Source organism: Spinacia oleracea, chromosome 6 (genome assembly GCF_020520425.1).
Source record: "Spinacia oleracea cultivar Varoflay chromosome 6, BTI_SOV_V1, whole genome shotgun sequence".
Taxonomy (NCBI): domain Eukaryota; kingdom Viridiplantae; phylum Streptophyta; class Magnoliopsida; order Caryophyllales; family Amaranthaceae; genus Spinacia; species Spinacia oleracea.
In genome coordinates this window covers 100183805-100201697 of record NC_079492.1, presented here as the reverse complement: position 1 = coordinate 100201697, position 17893 = coordinate 100183805, and the positions used below count along the sequence as shown (strand labels likewise).

The window sequence follows — 17893 nt, the reverse complement described above, 5'->3', positions numbered from 1 at the left end:
ACACCAGTTGAGTGTTACTATCCCTAAATTGTACTATTAAGGAAATACCAGTTTCAAATTTCCAGCTTCCAAATTTTGAACACACAATAGCTTAGAACATAAAAACACTAATTTAGAATACATGTATCACTAGTTTAGAACACAAACACAATTTATAGGATGCATGGTAGAGTTGTCTTACGTCATCCAAATCTTCTTTCTCTTCAACCTTATTCTCCTACTTTGGAGCCTCAGCGGCAGCAGCACCTACACCACCAGCAGTAGCAGATGACACGGCGACTGCACCTCCACTAACAAAAAAAATACAGAACATAGTTTAGATTACTACATAACAAAATATAAGTAACTCAGAACATATGCTAACACAGTTCAAAACATTGAATACATTGTTTAGAACATATTGTAGAATATTTATATAGAACATATTGTACACCGAATACAAAACATCTGTTTCTCTTATTTAAAAAACGAATTCAGCGGAACAATTCGATAATAAAAAATATTAAACAAAAACAAATCGAAATCAAAAAAAAAATCAAAAAAAAATCTGAAAATAAAAAACAAAACAGATCAATAAGGAAATCAGGAATTCGGTACTCAAAAAGCAGCTCACGAAATTCAAAATAAATAGCAGCTCACGAAATTCAGCAAACGATATAAGCAATTCGATAACCAAAAATTAGATAATCGCAATTCGAAAATAATTAAATTAAATTCAATAATCAAAACTAGGTCAAAATCGAAAAATTCTCACGCAAAATACACAAATTAGAATTGCGAAATTGAACGAAGTTGATAAAATACCTTTAAATAAACAACCAGATGAATGTATTCGAGAATATAATTGAATTTAGAAGCAAATTTGAAGCTCAATTTGACCTTGATTAAGGTCTAGTAATGGCGTAAAAAGAGAGAGAGAGAGAGAGAACAGAGGTTAGAGAGAGAAAGAAAATAAGCGTGAAATGTGATGCGATGGCTGGGTATATTTGAACAAATTTACAAAAATGCCATTAGTAATCCCTTGATTTTCAGCTGTTAAATTAGAAACGATCCAAAGGTCAAGATTTATTCTCATATAAGATTGTGTTCTCACATAGAGGGGGTGTTCTCACATGAGCCTTCCTCTCTCTCTCTATATATATATATATATATATATATTATTTTTGATTTTGGATCGAATTTATTTTTAGATTTATTTTTTTAATTATTATAGTGCTTGACTTTGGATGAAATTGTAAATGCGTATATTAATGATTAATTAATAAAAATATCTACGTGGAAATTGACTTTTTTAATTCAAAAATAATTTTCAAAATATTATTTTTCATTGGCCGGAAACATTAGATTTACTACGTGACGCTCTAATATTGGATTAGTTGAATGGAGTTGTATATATTAGTAATTAATTAATTAAAATATCTATTTCAGCAAATATGTCTCCTTTATATTAGAATATATTAGATTATATATTAGAATATATTAGATTATATATGGACATACATGAAAATCAATCAAACTACTGCAATTAGAAGTAAACCAAGAAAGTATATCATGTACTTATTCGTTACGCTGACATCTTTAATGACTAACTAAAATAATAAAAGTGGCAAGTCCGCAATCTATTTTTTTTGGGGGGGAGTTAAAAGAACAAAGTACTTAGGTAAAAGAAAATAAATAAACAAACAAAATAATTATAATAAGGCATAAAAGAATAATAATAATAATAAAAAAATAATAAAAATAAAAATAATAAGGCATGCATATATTGTTTATGTTGTTGCAGATGGATCGGAGTAGTAGATGGATGGAGTGAAAAGTGAGAAGTCAAAACTGGAGGTGATGGATTAGGTCAATTGCATTAGTAGCAAGTTGAACAATTGGTTTCATATTATATTGAAGAATATTAATGATATTGTTTCCAGCCTTTGAATTTCGAAGAAAATCCATGCATGTTTGTGTATCATTAATCACCGATTTGACGTTGTTCTCCATGCGTAACCTCTTGGTCTCTTTGGCAGCCTTATCTCCACCACCCAAGTGATTAGTAACTTCAAGTGCACTGAACAAGTCTACTCCTGCCCTCGATATTGTTTCACTACAACGCACGAAGGCAGTGACTTCGCGATGCCAATATTTAGGAGGGTTTGAGAGGCTATTAAGTTCACTTAACATTGATTGTACTTCCTCAACAGTTCGCGTTATGGCCAGACGGGTTGCTTTTTTCGCTACACCACCGATGCGGTCAGCGTACGGTACGAGCGTATCCAAGCAAAGGTTTTTGTATGTTGCGTCGTTGCATATCTTATCGACGAAAGCTATCGCAGTGGATGATGAGTCTTCTTTTGCTAAGCAACCAGAAGATATTGAGAGGAACCAAAGTATTGCTACAATAACAACAACGAATTCACGACCCATGCTTGTTTTTTTACTTTTTACTTTTACTTTGATTGTTTGATGGTATTATTGTTAGCTGCATAAATTTAATCCTATATATATATATTTGTATTTGGGGTGCCTTGAGATCGAATTATTTGTATTTGTGTAGGACTTATATTTCTACTTTTCCAGGTCGGAATAGAATTCTACTTTTGCTTGGATGTTGTGGCTTAATACTTGGTCTTAAAAACAAATCAGACTTTATTTTGCAATAAAACTCTTACACTACAGTACTACACTAGAATAACGTTTCCTTTCAACTTAAGATTTTAAGGGAAAGAGGTTTACTTGGGTTCAACCTCTAAATTCCCGTGCCCCACGCTAGAATACCAACTAATCGTACGGAGTAATTCATACGGAGTATATAAAAAGTTAAAAACATTTTAGATGGAACTTGATAGAAGTTGGCTTATACTAGTATGAGAAAGAGAGAAATTTTTCAAATACTTGGGTCAGTCTTTGGGTAAACTCATGCCGTAAATCTAAACTCCTATTATTTGAATCAAAAGATGGCAATCAACTAGACTGGAAAATGAGAACAAGCCAATTCGGGAATCGCACAATATTACGTATGGTATAACAGCACCAATACATCATTTAGCAGAAACAACAGCACCTAACATTTTGATGATGATCAAGAGTCAACATAAACAGGAGCTAAACACCAGAGGCCCTATCACAGAGGTCTTTTTCCAACACATTCTTAAACACATGAAATCTCAGTAAAGCTAGTCATAGTAATGTTTTAATGCCTAGAGAGCCAACTTGAACCGATCAGAAATCATCTACTTGGGTCCAATATCCTTGAGACCGCAGATCTGTTCCTCTCCCATGGCACACTGCACACTCACAATCAGGTCTTTCCCCTCGGCAAACCCGTCCTTAAGCTGTTGTACATACAGCAATGCAAGGTATTAGTAGCTGCCTTTTCTATGGGAAATTTCAGAAGAAAATATAAAGGGGATGATCAAATTATAAACAGTGCGTCTTCCAAACTCATACATGAATTCAAGAATCAATGCCACAAAACTTGATGATGAGCTTGCCATGGAATTTAAATAGCATGTAAATTGTGAGTTATATGAGTATATTGCCAAAAACAATCTACGTCCCAGGTCACAGGAAGTAGCAATCCATTTAGTTTCACAACAAATCCCCCTCACAGGGAAAAACAGCAAAGATTTTTTAAAACAAGAGTCATGTACACTTGTACTCCTGTTCCTTAATACTGAGCATGTCGCCACAAACACTCTCTACCGTCCAAAGTCACAGGACATAGCACTCCTTTTAGCATCAAACAAACCCCTCAAACACCCAATAAACTATAGCAAAGATTTCTAAAACAATAATATGTTCCTTGACATTTACGAAAAAATTGATGATAATCCTTCAATTTTTTTAAGAATAGCAAAGATTCTAAAACAAGATAATGTTCCTTGACATTTACAAAAATTTGTTGATAATCCTTCAATTTTTAATGGCAGCTACTAGCCCAGTATCAGGTTTGATTTCAACAAGCAATTGATACACACAAATACCTTAAAGTTCTATGTGTATACGGTATTAAACAAGTTCCAAGAACTGTAATCAGTGAAACCATGCATGTATGTGGAGTATATACTCCCAAACCTACTGGTGAGGAATAAAGGATTTTAAGATAATAAAAATTTTAGATGACTTAAATAACATAAACCAGGGAGTCAATGACAAAGCAATTAAGGAAAGTAGCGGCGTACTGTAGGTAAATACCTGTTTCAGCAGAGCATCATCAGTTGGCAGCCTCAAGTCATCCTTAGTGTCTCCATTGTCAGTCAGCAGGCTAACCTGAAATACTTTCGGGTTAGATAACAGACAACCACAATATTGAAAGACCAAACCTAACAAAACCACATTGGATGCTGCTATACTTACAAAGCCATCCTCAGTTATGTCAAGGAGCTGGTAATCAGTACGAGTGACATGGGGAACCTGCAAAACAATGGAAAATTCTATAAAGTTCAAAGAAAGGACCGGACAAAGAAGAAATAAGACAGAAAATGAAGAGATTACAGTAGGGCCATACATCAGAATTGTGAGAAGATGGAACAATATCCTCGAGCTTCTTCCCATTGAAGATATCAATACCAACAAAGTTACATTTGGCATGGCCGTGCTTGCCGGTCTTAGAAGTGGAAACTTCAACAACCTGCCATAACAAAAATAGATTTGTGAGTATTTTCATGTCAGTGAGCATTCTGCCTTCTTCAAGTGCTAATCGCAATTATAAACTTCAATTTATCTAAAACTTCTTTTCCCGACAACGCCAAAAGAGACTTGGAATACAAGAACCTCAAGGCCTTTACAAGAAACCATGAGAAACTCCACCTTCCAATGACTAAATAAACAACCAAAATAATGACAACCCTTACCTCCCCAAACAACTTATACTATTCACTTCAGCATAACCAGGACCATTAGATTGTACTACCTAAAATGAAACACATACAGAACAGCTCAAACAATTCATTCACATTTGCTTATCAAGACCAGCTCAAACAATTTACAGAGTATTAACAAGTATCACCGGCACGAAAACCACAGCACACAGTTGACAGTATCATCGAAAGACTTTGCAACAACTCTGTCTAAGATACCAATATCGTATTACAAAGACAATTTAAGGTGCAACTATTTCCAATCAACAGAAAATTCCAATAACAGATTTATTCACAGAATAACTAATATATTTCACGCTTTATATCTCCCACATGTTCACCAACATCATTTGTAATCAGGAAAAAGTAAACACCATATTCAAATGAATAAATCCCCAAAATATGACGAAAATCCTATCGGAGAAAAACATCCTATCCAGCAACATAGAATATCCGGCTGACCAATAATTTAGTGGAATTCACAGATTCAAGCAACAGAAAACTCCATTACAATCATAGAAACAGTAATAGGCAAGTGATTTGTAGTGCAAAACAATTTCATTGAAGAAAAACCCTGGCAACGGTCAGTACGAAACTAAAATAACACACTGAAATGCTAAAACCCGATTTTCATTTTAGATTATCAAACAGAAATATGAACAAAGAACACCACTACAAGGGCGAAACGCATCTTAAATTGAAGGAAATCGTCAAAAAGTATCTCATTAAAACCCGAACTAACCACGGTACGAAACCAAAATGATGCAGTAAAATCCCATTTCATACTATTACCAAATGAAATCCCAACATGTTATCATAAATATCAAACAGAAATACGACTAAAAATAACACCAAAGAAAGGGCGAAACGCAACATAAATGAAGGGAATGATAAAATTTCGTGCTAAAAACTCTAAAATCCGAGCTAAAACACCCAAAACCCGAGCTAAAAACGCAGTAAAATGATTAAATTTCATGCTTCAAGTGAAATCCCTAACAAAAAGCAGAGAAATCGAACAGTAATCCAACCCAAAAAAGCATAAATAAAATGGAGGTTATACCTTGCAGGGGCGATTCTTGATGACGATGTAACCGTTCTTACGGATAGTACCAGCTTGCTGAGGGAAAGTCTTGGACGCACCGGCGTCAGCCTTGGATTCGAACTGGTGCTCTTCGTCAGACATGGTTATGGCTTCTTCGTGTTCTTCACCAGCTACGAATCGAGGAGAGAGAAAGTTGAGAAAACCTAATGCAATGAAAATGGAGAGGGAAGAGGTGGTGCGCCGTCTGCGTGAAATGTAAGCAGGAGAGTGTAGCTTTATATTTGGGATCGTCTCACTGCGGAATTTGTTGGATTGACAGCTTTCTATTTCGGGGAACTTTTTTTTATAAAGGTTGTTTTTCTTTTACAAGTATAAGTATGGTGTACCTTGACACATTGTGCTCGTTTGGGGAAACTATGCGTGACACGGTTTTTGACTATTGCCACTCTTGCAAAAAATAAATCTCAAATTGGAAAATTTTAGACACTGAAAAACAAAATATTATTTGCACTTTAAAAAAATTTGGGATTTTTAATCGACGTCCTATTTCGCATAAACGCCCGTGTATTTAATGATGAAATAACGACTTTACCCTTTGTACGAAAATAAGCCTCCCTCCTCTTCATCGTCCCCCTTCACCCCTCCCCCTTTATCCAGCTATTTTTACCGGCCAAAGTTCAAGTGTCGCCCTCTTCTTCCCTTCCTCTGCGCCGCCGCTAATTGTAAGCAGCAACAGAACCTCCACACATTTCTAAACCCGGTAAGCAGCGACGATTATGCACAATCATGGCAATTCTGATAGATCGTGAGTGTCTCCCACCATTTTTACCGGCCAAAGTCTAACCTCTTCTTCCCTTTCTCTGAACCGTCGTTAATTGTAAGTAGCAATAGAACCTCCACATTTCTAAACCCGGTAAGCAGCGATGATTATGCACAAACATGGAAATTCCGGTAGATCTGAGAGCCGCCGCTAATTCTGGGCGGCTTGGCTATGGTTTGGGCCGCTTTATCTGGGCGACGGTGGTGGTGTTGGACGTGGCTGCTGCAAGTACGCTCGAATTTAATTATTTTTTTTATTTGTTAAAACAGGGATGCCGCCCAATTTTGGCGGCCCCGACCATGGCCCAGCCGCTTTTCCTGGGCGGCATAGTCATGGTCGGGGGCGCCAATTCTGGACGGCACCCCTGTTTTAAGAAAATAAACTTTGATTTAAGCGGAGTTGGGACGTGTCTGTTGATCGGTTCTCTGCGCAAGGGAGGTGCGGCGTGAAGGTGGCATGAGGAACATCGGCGGAGGGAGATAATTGGTGGCTGCCGCTGGGGTGGAGCCGTCGCGGAGGAGAGAGGGAGGCAGTACATGGTGGTGTTAAGAGCTGAGCAAGTCGCCGGTTTTATTTATTTATTATTAATAACCTTAATTTTTTAAATTTCAATTATTATTATTATTATTATTATTATTATTATGGATATTATTATTATGGATATAACTATATAAGGGGAAAACCGTCTTTTCATGTAAAAAACGCGGGCGATTTTAGCGTATGCGGACGTCAAATAGTGATACACAAAATTTATTGTGTCATTTCTCCTAGCGAGCAAAATACATAAAACAGTATTCACATGGTAGGTTGGTAGTGTCAAAATCATATTCTAGAGTGGGAATCATTTTTCGCTCAATGGGAAGTAGAATTTGGAATTACTATTTTACGTATGTATTTCATTTTTGACGTAGGAAAGATGGTTGCACGATTCGACAAAGAAGCAAAGCGTCGAAAACTGCTGAAATGATTTCTAGTAGTAGGACCTCTGGTGCCCGAATGCTTAATAAAATATGTTTTCGTAAAGGAAACGAGCCACGAGTTCAACTGACGACTACGCCATGACCGATGAACTTGTGGTTAAAGGTACATTGTTGTCCACATCTACCACCAAGGTCCAAGTCGTTGGTGTCGCGCATGGACAACAATGTACCTTTAACGGTGCCACCATCAACACCATTGTTTAGGTAACCATTTTTAAAAAATCATAAGAAAAAACTTGATACCTCTCGAATTTTCCAGTGGTACTAAAATCTTCAGGAGGTATTATAATGAATTAAAAAAAAAAATACATATATAATATATAATATATATATATATATATATATATATATATATATATATATATATATATATATGACCAGGTTCCGGTGAGAACCTCTCTTAAGATGAGAACTGAGAACCTATGACAATCGTTGGATTATATCAAAATCAACGGATAAGATCATATCTCAAACAATCTAATTTCCGGTTATCTTGTTTCAAATGCGCGTTTCTCTCTCCTCGTTCCCAACAAATATCAGACTTTCTCTCTCTACTTCTCTTCAAAATTGCTGCGACTTTTGTCTCTTCAAAATTGCTGCTTCAAATTTCTTCACAATAGCTGCGATTTGTGAGTGAATTTTGGAGTTGGATTTTGTGCTAATTTTGAGAATTGATGCGAGCGACTCTTTGAGAGTTTTCAAGACCTTGAGTCCGTCTGTATTGTTTTGGTGAATTCAATCCAAAATTTCTCAATGATAGAGGTAAATGTTGATAACTGGGTTCAATTTGATTTCTGGACTTTTAGTTCTCTAATTTTATCGCTAGTTTTCTTTCTTCGCATATTAATTGAATCAATTTTTGGCTCGAATTGCAAATCAATAATTTGCTGCGAGATTCTGGTAGATAGAGGAAAGAGTTGTGAAATCAGCCCAATTCGATTTCTAGGCTTTTAAATTTCTTCAGTTTAATTGAGAAATTACCTTGAGCTTCGAGGCCTAAAAAAAATTGGATTAACTAATTTAAAACTTTAATGATTTCAGCATAAGCTGCCTAACAGCAGGCCAGCAGGAGGTCCTATGCATCATTTGATTTTGATATTGCTTTTTATGCGTGCAAATTCGAGCTCAAAATCAGGTATTCTTCACTTTTTGGTTGGAAGGTAACTAAAAGTAAACTAAATATGTTCTAAAGTAAACTAAGTTTTACAGAATTAGACGAATTCTATTGTTTCAGTGACGGTTACTTGAGCATTATTCCGTTCGGTGCTTCAATTTTTCTGCCATTGTCTGATTGACGACCTCTTTTTGAGTTGTGTTAAGTCATTTTGTTATCATATATTACTCTCTCTTCATCAAGTCTGTAGGTTGTCTGATGTGGATTTTTTCATAGTTTTTTCCCTCTTATTATAAAAGGTAGATCGAAACCTAGTAAAAGTAAATCAATTAATCTGAAAAGTAAACTCATGGAGCAAGTTGGGAATTCATAAAATCCTTGATTACATTTTAATATAGACTGAAATGTTTGGGGTAGAAATTGATTCCATTTTAAAGTAGATGTTGTTAGTTTAAAGCAATGAGATGTTTTATACTTTTATATGTTTATTTATGTTTCTTTCTCTATTATCAATATTGGTTTTGCTTATATCAAAGCTATTTAACTATGTGTGGGTTTTTGAGCTATTAATCAAGCAATTTTTAGTGGATTTCAGTGCCTTTATAGAATATTGAGTGACATTATTCACTTCAAAGAACTGACTGTATAAGCTAAGCAGAGGACCAAAGGCCAGGAGCAAAAAATATTTTGTAAACTAAAAATGTGCAAAAGTAAACTAAATTGCTCTAAAAGTACACTAAATAACTTAAAAAATGTTGGAAGATAAATGTTGTAATGATTTGTGATTGTTGCTCTGTCTGCCTCTACTTCTGCTCTAAAAGTACACTAAGGTAGGTGATGGCTTGTGCTTAAGATGTATGCAGGCGAACACGAGATTGTGTTGAACTTGATTTGTGTGTTCAATTAGTTTTCATCCTAACGTGTTTTGTTTACTTTTGGACAGATTAATTTTACTTTTCAAGATATTTAGTTTACTTTTAGGGCATGGTTTGCATCTTGGTTCTTTTTTTGTGGTTTGATTGCTAGTTTGAGATGTAGTTGATGAGTACAAGAAAGAGCTTCTTGTTGGTTGTGTCAATCAGTTGGGAGGGCTATATTTTGTTGGCTTGATAGTAGTAAGACTCGAAAGTAAATAAACAATGAGTAAAAGTAAATTAATTAAACTTAAACGTAAAATAGTCTAAATGATAGAACTTGGAGTTGCAAGAGATGGTTATGCTAATAGGATGGATGTATCAGTTATATTTTCTATGGTTTCGATAAGTTAAGGGGAGTAAAATTGACTAGTAGCTCAAGAAATTGTGGGGAGCTTGTTCTTTACGGTGATGAAATTCATTTCTGGAGGTATTTTTGTTTATCAGATTACTACCCTGCGTCAAGTATAGGTTTACATAGGTAAGCTTCCTGAAATATTTTCTCATAAAGTAGTATTTTCGAAACTTGATAGAAGTAAATCAAATAGGCGCAGATGTAAATTCGCAAAAATGATGGCGTTCTATATTGTTCTCTGCTGCTGTCATTTGTTTTTGCTGGTTTTTTTGTGTCTGTTCCAAGTCTGGGGTGGATAGCTGGATGTTGGGGTTGTTTTCACTGCTACAGAGTGTTCAGTTCTCGTCTGTTGTTTAGTTGGTGTTGATGTCTGTTTGTTCACTGTTTATCTGTATCACAACTTCTGGGAATATTCGCCAACTATATTGCTTACAGGGGACTAACGCAGATTTGTGTAAATTATTGATAAAGATGGCGTTGACAGATGTATCTCTGTTTTGATCATCGATTTAAAAGTACCGAATTTATCAGCACCTTTTGAGTAATGTACACAACTTATAACCAGGATTGCATAGTGGTCTGAAGTGGTGACATCAGTTACATCAATTATATTTTTCTCTTAAATGTTTTCTGAAAACCTATTAGCTCAATTGGTAGAGCACTATGCAAATGCATAGATGATGTAGGTTCGATTCCTACATAGGTTGTCTCTAAAACTACATTTAAAAAAACTCAAAAGTAAATCAAAGAAACTCAAAAGTAAATCAAAGTATCTCAAAAGTAAATCATAATAACTCAAAAGTATCTAAAAATCTTAGAAGTAAATCAGAAAATCTCATAAACTTATTACAATCAAATAATTCAAAGTGGCAAATGATCGAGCAACAACTTCATCTCTCTACAATGTTAAACAAACTATAAGAAAGAAATATATGGGCGGATGTCAAAGTAAAGGGTTTCAACATAAAAGTAAATAAAACAATACAAAAAGTAAATAGAAATAGAAAACTAGAAAACTCTGATTATTAGAGTATATAGGTTAAAGTAAAGGTTTTTCAATTATAAGTAAATAAAATAATACAAAAAGTAAACACGAACCTAGGTGGGATTCGAACCCACGACTCTTGTTTGATGCTCTACCAATTGAGCTAGTAGGCTAGTTAAATAAAAGTAAAGTAAAAACCAAAAAAAGTAAATCGGAATAGTTCAAAGTAAAGGTTTTCACATTAAAAGTAAACAAAACAATACAAAAATTAAAGATGAACCTACGTGGGATTCGAACCCACATCTTTTGTGCTTTTTCACAAATGCTCTACCATTGAGCTAGTATGCTAGTGTTGACAATAAAGTAAGAATAATTGATTAGTGACACAATCTTACATTACCAAAGTCAACGAGTCAACTTCGGTAATACAAGAAACCTGACCAGCACCAGCTGAATCAGTATCACCAACTCAACTCAACATGCCAAAAACTTTGAGCAATTTTGTAGTAAGGTACTTCTAGCACCTACCTCAAGTAACCAACCAGGATTTCACCAGCCCCAACACAAATACCAAAACTAAAACTGATAAGACTCACATTCAGCATCTTATAACTCTCTTAAGCCAACTGAACTGAACAGAAACAGACGCAACAACACACCCAGACTGATCAAACCTGCTACACTAGATATCAATTCACATCATCTAGTATGAATCACATCAGCTTTCAAATCTCACAAAAGCCAAAAAAAAAAAAAAAGGAGCAAAAGGACCGTAGTAATATGCAAGTATGAATCAGGAGGAAGGGTAGTTAAAAAGTCATGAATACCACAGGCAGGTGCTCATCAGTGAAATAATCTCCGGAGATTTGTAATAAGAGACTGCAGCGGGAAGAGTTGTAACCGAGAGCTCGTTGACTAAGCTACATGATCTTTTTTCTTCTGTGATCGGCATCAATTCTCATTGCCCTTAACAGAGCTCCTAATTTTAGTGACAACCACTACCCCCTACTGCAACACCACAAGAACACCACTGCTAAGAGAAGCCAAACATACCAGGACAACTGCCTAACAGTTTTCTGCAGCCACCCTCAACTACCTTGCAACTGGCAGCATATATGCAACATGAACTTGGGATTATCTTGATATATACTATTACAAATAACAAATACCATAGCAACATCATGTATCACAAGAATTCACCAGTACCCATCCATTAGCATATCAAATTTAAGTCAAATAGAATATGCATTCGCAAAGCCTGCAATAGTGCCGCTTAACATCAGAAACTAAAACAAAGTTAACCTGATTAATTGCAACCAAGGAATGGCTACTGCATCTATCACAGCAACAACAAAAATAGCAAAAGATTTCAGCAAGTAGTCTTGGCTGGTAATTTGCTTCTGAAATTAGGGGGAAGCTGAGATAAATAATTGATCAAATGCAAATCAACGAATTAGTTATAGGAGACATCATTCAAATCAAAACTAAGGATGCATCACATAACACAATTAAAAAAAACAAAATCTTCAGTACTACATTCATTCAAAGTCCTGAAATCAACAATAAAGTTGCAATCGAAATTTGAAAAGGTCCAGTAGAAATTAAAATTGCAAAAACTGTAACAAAATCACAATTTTAATAAAAATTTGAAGCAAAGTAGCAATTTGAAAATCCCTCGCTTGAGCAATTAAAATCGAAAAATGCTGAATCAAATAAGTTTAGAACCCTAGTTTCAACAACCGATCACATATCTTTGAATCAAAATTTAATTAAAAAAACGCAATGATAAAGTAACTTAAATACATACCTGGCGAAAAATTAAATAAGATGATGCGAAGAGATGTGCACGAGGAACGTTAATCGGCGAGGTAGAAGAGGTGAATTGCAAAGTAGAGAGGACGGGGAGGAGGACAGAGAAAACGGAAGGAAGAGAGAGAAAGAATATCTGAAATTGGGCAGAATGAGAGGAGGTCATTCAAGGCATGTGAAGTTACCATATTACCCTTATTTTTTGATTTGGTCGGGCGAGATGTGGTCCGTAGATTGAATTGATCTAACGGCTGAGATTAGTTCTCAGTTCTCATCTTAAGGGGTGGTTCTCACCAGATCCCGATTCTATATATATATATATATATATATATATATATAGAGAGAGGGAGAGGGAGGGAGGGAGAAAAAAAAAAAGGCTCTCGTAAGAACACTTTACCCGGTAAGAACACTTTCTGGTAATGGCATTTTAATAATAATTATTAACAAATATCCCCAATTTTTATTTCAGACCATTTTTTTCATTTCAGATTCCTCTTTCCCTCTCTCCAATTCTTCCCTCTCTCTCTCCAACTCTCTCTCCGGTCGTAGCCACCACCAACGCTCTTCGGTCGCCGATCACTTCTCGTCGGTCGCTGCTCGCGGTGGTGGTTCCTTCACAGCAATCCGACGACGTCGCGATTATCCTGTAAGAACACCTTCCTCCTCCAATTCATCAATCGATTGATTCTCAAATCTCAATCGCAAATTCTCAGTCGGCATTCTCGATTTGTTATTCGAACAAAATCGAACCAAAATTGAACGAAATCGAACAAAAATTTCGAACGGTGTTGCTGGTGCCCGCGAATCATATCTGCGATTAAGTGCTAGTGATTGCTGGTGGCCTCTCGCCGCCGCCACAGCTCGCCTCTGGCCGTCGTTTCTCGCAGCAATTCAATCTCTGTCGCTGCTCAGTTTAATTCAATTGTTGGTGTTCAAAATCAATTTCAATCGATTTCAATCGATTCTTCGATTCTAAAATCAATTCAATCGGCAATTTCGGTAAGATTCTTTGAATCAAAATTGATTTCAATCGATTTCTCAATTCGAAAATACAAATCAATTTCAATCGACTTCTCAATTCAAAAATTAAAATCGATTTCAATTTTGGTGGTCGCGAATCAGATCTCGTTTGACCGTATATCAGGATTAACATCTCGTTTGAGCGTATATCAAGATTAATATCTCGTTTGATGCCGAATTTGCTTCAAAATTGCAGCTATTTTTGAGTGAATTTCGGAAAATCTCGATTGTGTATTAAATTGAAGAGATGATAGAAATTGCTGAATTTTGGAGATCGTCATGGTTTTGCTGTATATTCGAATACAAATTTTAAAGATTTACTTCTAATTTCTCATGCGATACAGAGTAACTCACTCCAATTGCAAAATCAAATCAAAAATAAAGTTAGAACATGCTTGAATAAATTTAGAACACTGTTGGATGAAGTTAGAACATGCTTGAATAAATTTTGAACATGGTTGAACAAAGTTAGTACATGCTCGAATAAATTTAGAACATACTTGAATAAAGTTAGAACATGCTTGAATAAAGTTAGAACATGCTTGAATAAAGTTTGAACATGCTTGAATAAATTTAGAACACTGTTGAATAAATTTAAAATATGCTTGAATAAATTTAAAACATGCTTGAATGGATTTAGAACATGCTTGAATAAATTTTGAACACTGTTGAATAAAGTAAGAACATGCTTGAATAAATTTTGAAACACGGTTGAATAAAGTTAGAACATGCCGAATGTTAGGTTATGATACATATGACAATTCATAAATCATGCGGAAACAACCATTTAGCCAGGAATACATATTATTTACACATAATCATATAGCATAGTTTAGATGCATACTCTTTGTTGCGTGCCTTCCCTAGCTGCGCCCGAACCGAACAAGAACAAGTCTTTAGGACTCCAAGTGTCATCCCTCCGTAGATAGTCCACAGCACGTCCGGATCCGCCTTAAGATTGACCAACTAGAATCTCCCTTAAGGTACTAGAATTTTCGGCACTCTTAGGTAAGAAATATGACTGAATTTTTCTCTCAAAACTCACTTTGAATACTTGAATTAATCTCTGAAAATATGTGACCCTAGGCACGTATTTATAGAGTTATGGAAAGGGAATTGGAATCCTAGTAGGATACGAATTAATTAAACTTAGAATCCTACAAGAACTCTAATTAATTAATTTATCCTTTTAGGAATAGGAATTTAATCATATACTAATTCTAATAGTTTTAGGAATCATGCATGAACACAAACTCACACACACACGGCAGCCACGAGGGCCGCCCATGCGTGTGCGTGCGAGCAGCAGCCCACGCAGCGAGGCCATGGCCTTGGCGCGCGCTGGGCCTGCCTTGCGGTGGGCCTGGGCGCTGCCTTGGCTGGGCGCGCGTTTGGCTTGCTGGGCGATGGCCCGACTTCGTGTTGGGCCTTCGTCCGGCAGGCCTCGTCCGATGCTAATTCGTACGATACGCTTCCGATTAAATTCCTGGTTCCGGAATTCATTTCCGATACGAACAATATTTAATATTTCCGATTCCGGAATCAATTTCCGTTTCGAACAAATATTTAATATTTCCGTTTCCGGAATTATTTTCCGATTCCGATAATATTTCCGATTCTGACAATATTTCCGTTTCCGGCAATATTTCCGATTCTGGCAATATTTCCATTTCCGATAATATTTTCCGATACGTACCATGTTTCCGTTTCCGGCAACATCTACGACTTGGATAATATTTATATTTCCGATACGATCCATATTTCCGTTTCCGGCAATATCATCGTTTCCGGAGTATTCATTTCTTGCCTGTGACGATCTCAGCTCCCACTGAAACCAAGATCCGTCGATTCCGAATATCCATAGATGGAGTATCTAATGCCATTAAATACTTGATCCGTTTACGTACTATTTGTGTGACCCTACGGGTTCAGTCAAGAGTAAGCTGTGGATTAATATCATTAATTCCACTTGAACTGAAGCGGCCTCTAGCTAGGCATTCAGCTCACTTGATCTCACTGAATTATTAACTTGTTAATTAATACTGAACCGCATTTATTAGACTTAACATAGAATGCATACTTGGACCAAGGGCATTATTTCCTTCAGTCTCCCACTTGTCCTTAGGGACAAGTGTGCATTTTCTAATTCCTTTGTCGCTCGATGCTTGCTCTTGAACATAAGGTAAGAGTTGTCATCCTTATTATGTCCAGAGGTGTTCCTCGGTTTCAGAGTTCAACTGATCAAATAAACAGATAATCATAGCCTATGATTCATCCGAGCACGACCATGCATTTCACAGTTTTTAGCTCTCTGAGTGGCCTTGTACAACTTTTAAGCATCTCATCCCGATTTATGGGAGGACAATCCCAATCTTGCGATCTTGAGATTAGACTTCGTTTAATAGGTGATTACCTGAGCGTTGCCTTTATAGCCTCCTTTTACGGTGCGACGGTTGGTCAACGTCAAAGCAACCAGTTCTCAAACAAGTAATCTCAAAGCACTCAGGTATTGAGGAATTAGTGTCTAATAATTTAATGAAATTTACTTATGACAGACTTTCATCTCTTACAGTAAAGTTTCATAGGTCTTGTCCGATACTAGTCTTCCCAAAGTAAGTATCTATGCAAATGATTATGACATTGCCATGTCCACGTAGTTCAAGAAACAGAACTACTAGTCATCTTGCATTCTAATCGTCTAACGTTTTCTATGCGTCCAATTTTATAGAAAACTCCGACTAGGGACCATTTTCAACCTTTGACATTCAAGTTCACTTGATAGACATTTCTTAGTCACAGGACTGGTCCTGACAGTCTATCTTGAATATTTCGTCAAATTGAAGGGACTCATCATTTAATACTAAACCAAGATTAAATGGAATATGAAAATATATTTCATATATGATAAATGTTCAACCCCAACGTTTTACAACCATGGGCCTCTAACCCATCTTTAAAACATTTCATGGAATTCAAAGCTATGCTTGATTTCCAGTGCTACAATGTGAGTGTTGCTTCTCACTTGTTGCATAGGTTTAGTTATCATGCTTTGCCAATCTTAATATCCTTTTCATCGAATGTTCTTCGAGATATGATGATAAGATCTTTTGAGTATGTTTATTTTGTTATCTAGTCTTTCTTGCTACATTAGTGGTTCTACGCATTTTGCAATGAAGGACCATCAAGTTAGCAGACGTTTTTCTTGCTTCAAGAGTGGTTCTGCGCATTTTTCAATGAAGAACCATCAAGCCAGCAGATAGGTGATCTACCCAAGTTCAGTGAAGAACTTTAAACAACTCTGTTTTATTGCTTTGTAGGCAATAATTACTTTTACTTCAACTTTATAGGTTGTTAGTGATGCTTTGTTTGGATTTACCTATCCAGGCAGTTCATGAAGGAAATAATGCCCTTGGTCCAAGTATGCATTCTATGTTAAGTCTAATAAATGCGGTTCAGTATTAATTAACAAGTTAATAATTCAGTGAGATCAAGTGAGCTGAATGCCTAGCTAGAGCCGCTTCAGTTCAAGTAGAATTAATGATATTAATCCACAGCTTACTCTTGACTGAACCCGTAGGGTCACACAAATAGTACGTAAACAGATCAAGTATTTAATGGCATTAAATACTCCATCTATGAATATTCGGAACCGACGGATCTTGGTTTCAGTGGGAGCTAAGATCGTCACAGGCAAGAAATGAATACTCCGGAAACGATGATATTGCCGGAAACGGAAATATGGATCGTATCGGAAATATAAATATTATCCAAGTCGTAGATGTTGCCGGAAACGGAAACATGGTACGTATCGGAAAATATTATCGGAAATGGAAATATTGCCAGAATCGGAAATATTGCCGGAAACGGAAATATTGTCAGAATCGGAAATATTACCGGAATCGGAAAATAATTCCGGAAACGGAAATATTAAATATTTGTTCGAAACGGAAATTAATTCCGGAATCGGAAATATTAAATATTGTTCGTATCGGAAATGAATTCCG

At 36.0% G+C, this 17893-nt stretch overlaps 2 protein-coding genes across 2 annotated transcripts; both read right to left on the bottom strand.

The window, feature by feature from the left end:
* Nucleotides 1-217: 217 nt before the first annotated feature.
* On the bottom strand, nucleotides 218-2415 carry LOC110777853 (uncharacterized). The gene is made up of 2 exons (XM_021982440.1): nucleotides 1832-2415; nucleotides 218-290 (listed from the first exon to the last, which is right to left on the bottom strand). Exons 1-2 carry the CDS (start codon nucleotides 2413-2415, stop codon nucleotides 218-220), a joined length of 657 nt encoding a protein of 218 aa, XP_021838132.1.
* A 554-nt stretch (nucleotides 2416-2969) lies between these two features.
* LOC110777851 (eukaryotic translation initiation factor 5A) lies at nucleotides 2970-6221 on the bottom strand. The gene is made up of 5 exons (XM_021982438.2): nucleotides 5911-6221; nucleotides 4499-4621; nucleotides 4348-4404; nucleotides 4186-4260; nucleotides 2970-3323 (listed from the first exon to the last, which is right to left on the bottom strand). Exons 1-5 carry the CDS (start codon nucleotides 6031-6033, stop codon nucleotides 3222-3224), a joined length of 480 nt encoding a protein of 159 aa, XP_021838130.1. The 5' UTR covers nucleotides 6034-6221; the 3' UTR covers nucleotides 2970-3221.
* Between the last annotated feature and the right edge of the window lie 11672 nt (nucleotides 6222-17893).

Coding starts and splice junctions, on each gene's coding strand:
- LOC110777853 (XM_021982440.1), bottom strand. CDS start 2,415: ATGGGTCGTGAATTCGTTGTTGTTATTGTAGCAATACTTTGGTTCCTC. Junction 291..1,831: donor GACCTAATCCATCACCTCCA/GTTTTGACTTCT, acceptor TTTTTTTGTTAG/TGGAGGTGCAGTCGCCGTGT.
- LOC110777851 (XM_021982438.2), bottom strand. CDS start 6,033: ATGTCTGACGAAGAGCACCAGTTCGAATCCAAGGCTGACGCCGGTGCG. Junction 4,622..5,910: donor TCAAGAATCGCCCCTGCAAG/GTATAACCTCCA, acceptor TTGTTATGGCAG/GTTGTTGAAGTTTCCACTTC. Junction 4,261..4,347: donor ACATAACTGAGGATGGCTTT/GTAAGTATAGCA, acceptor AAAGTATTTCAG/GTTAGCCTGCTGACTGACAA.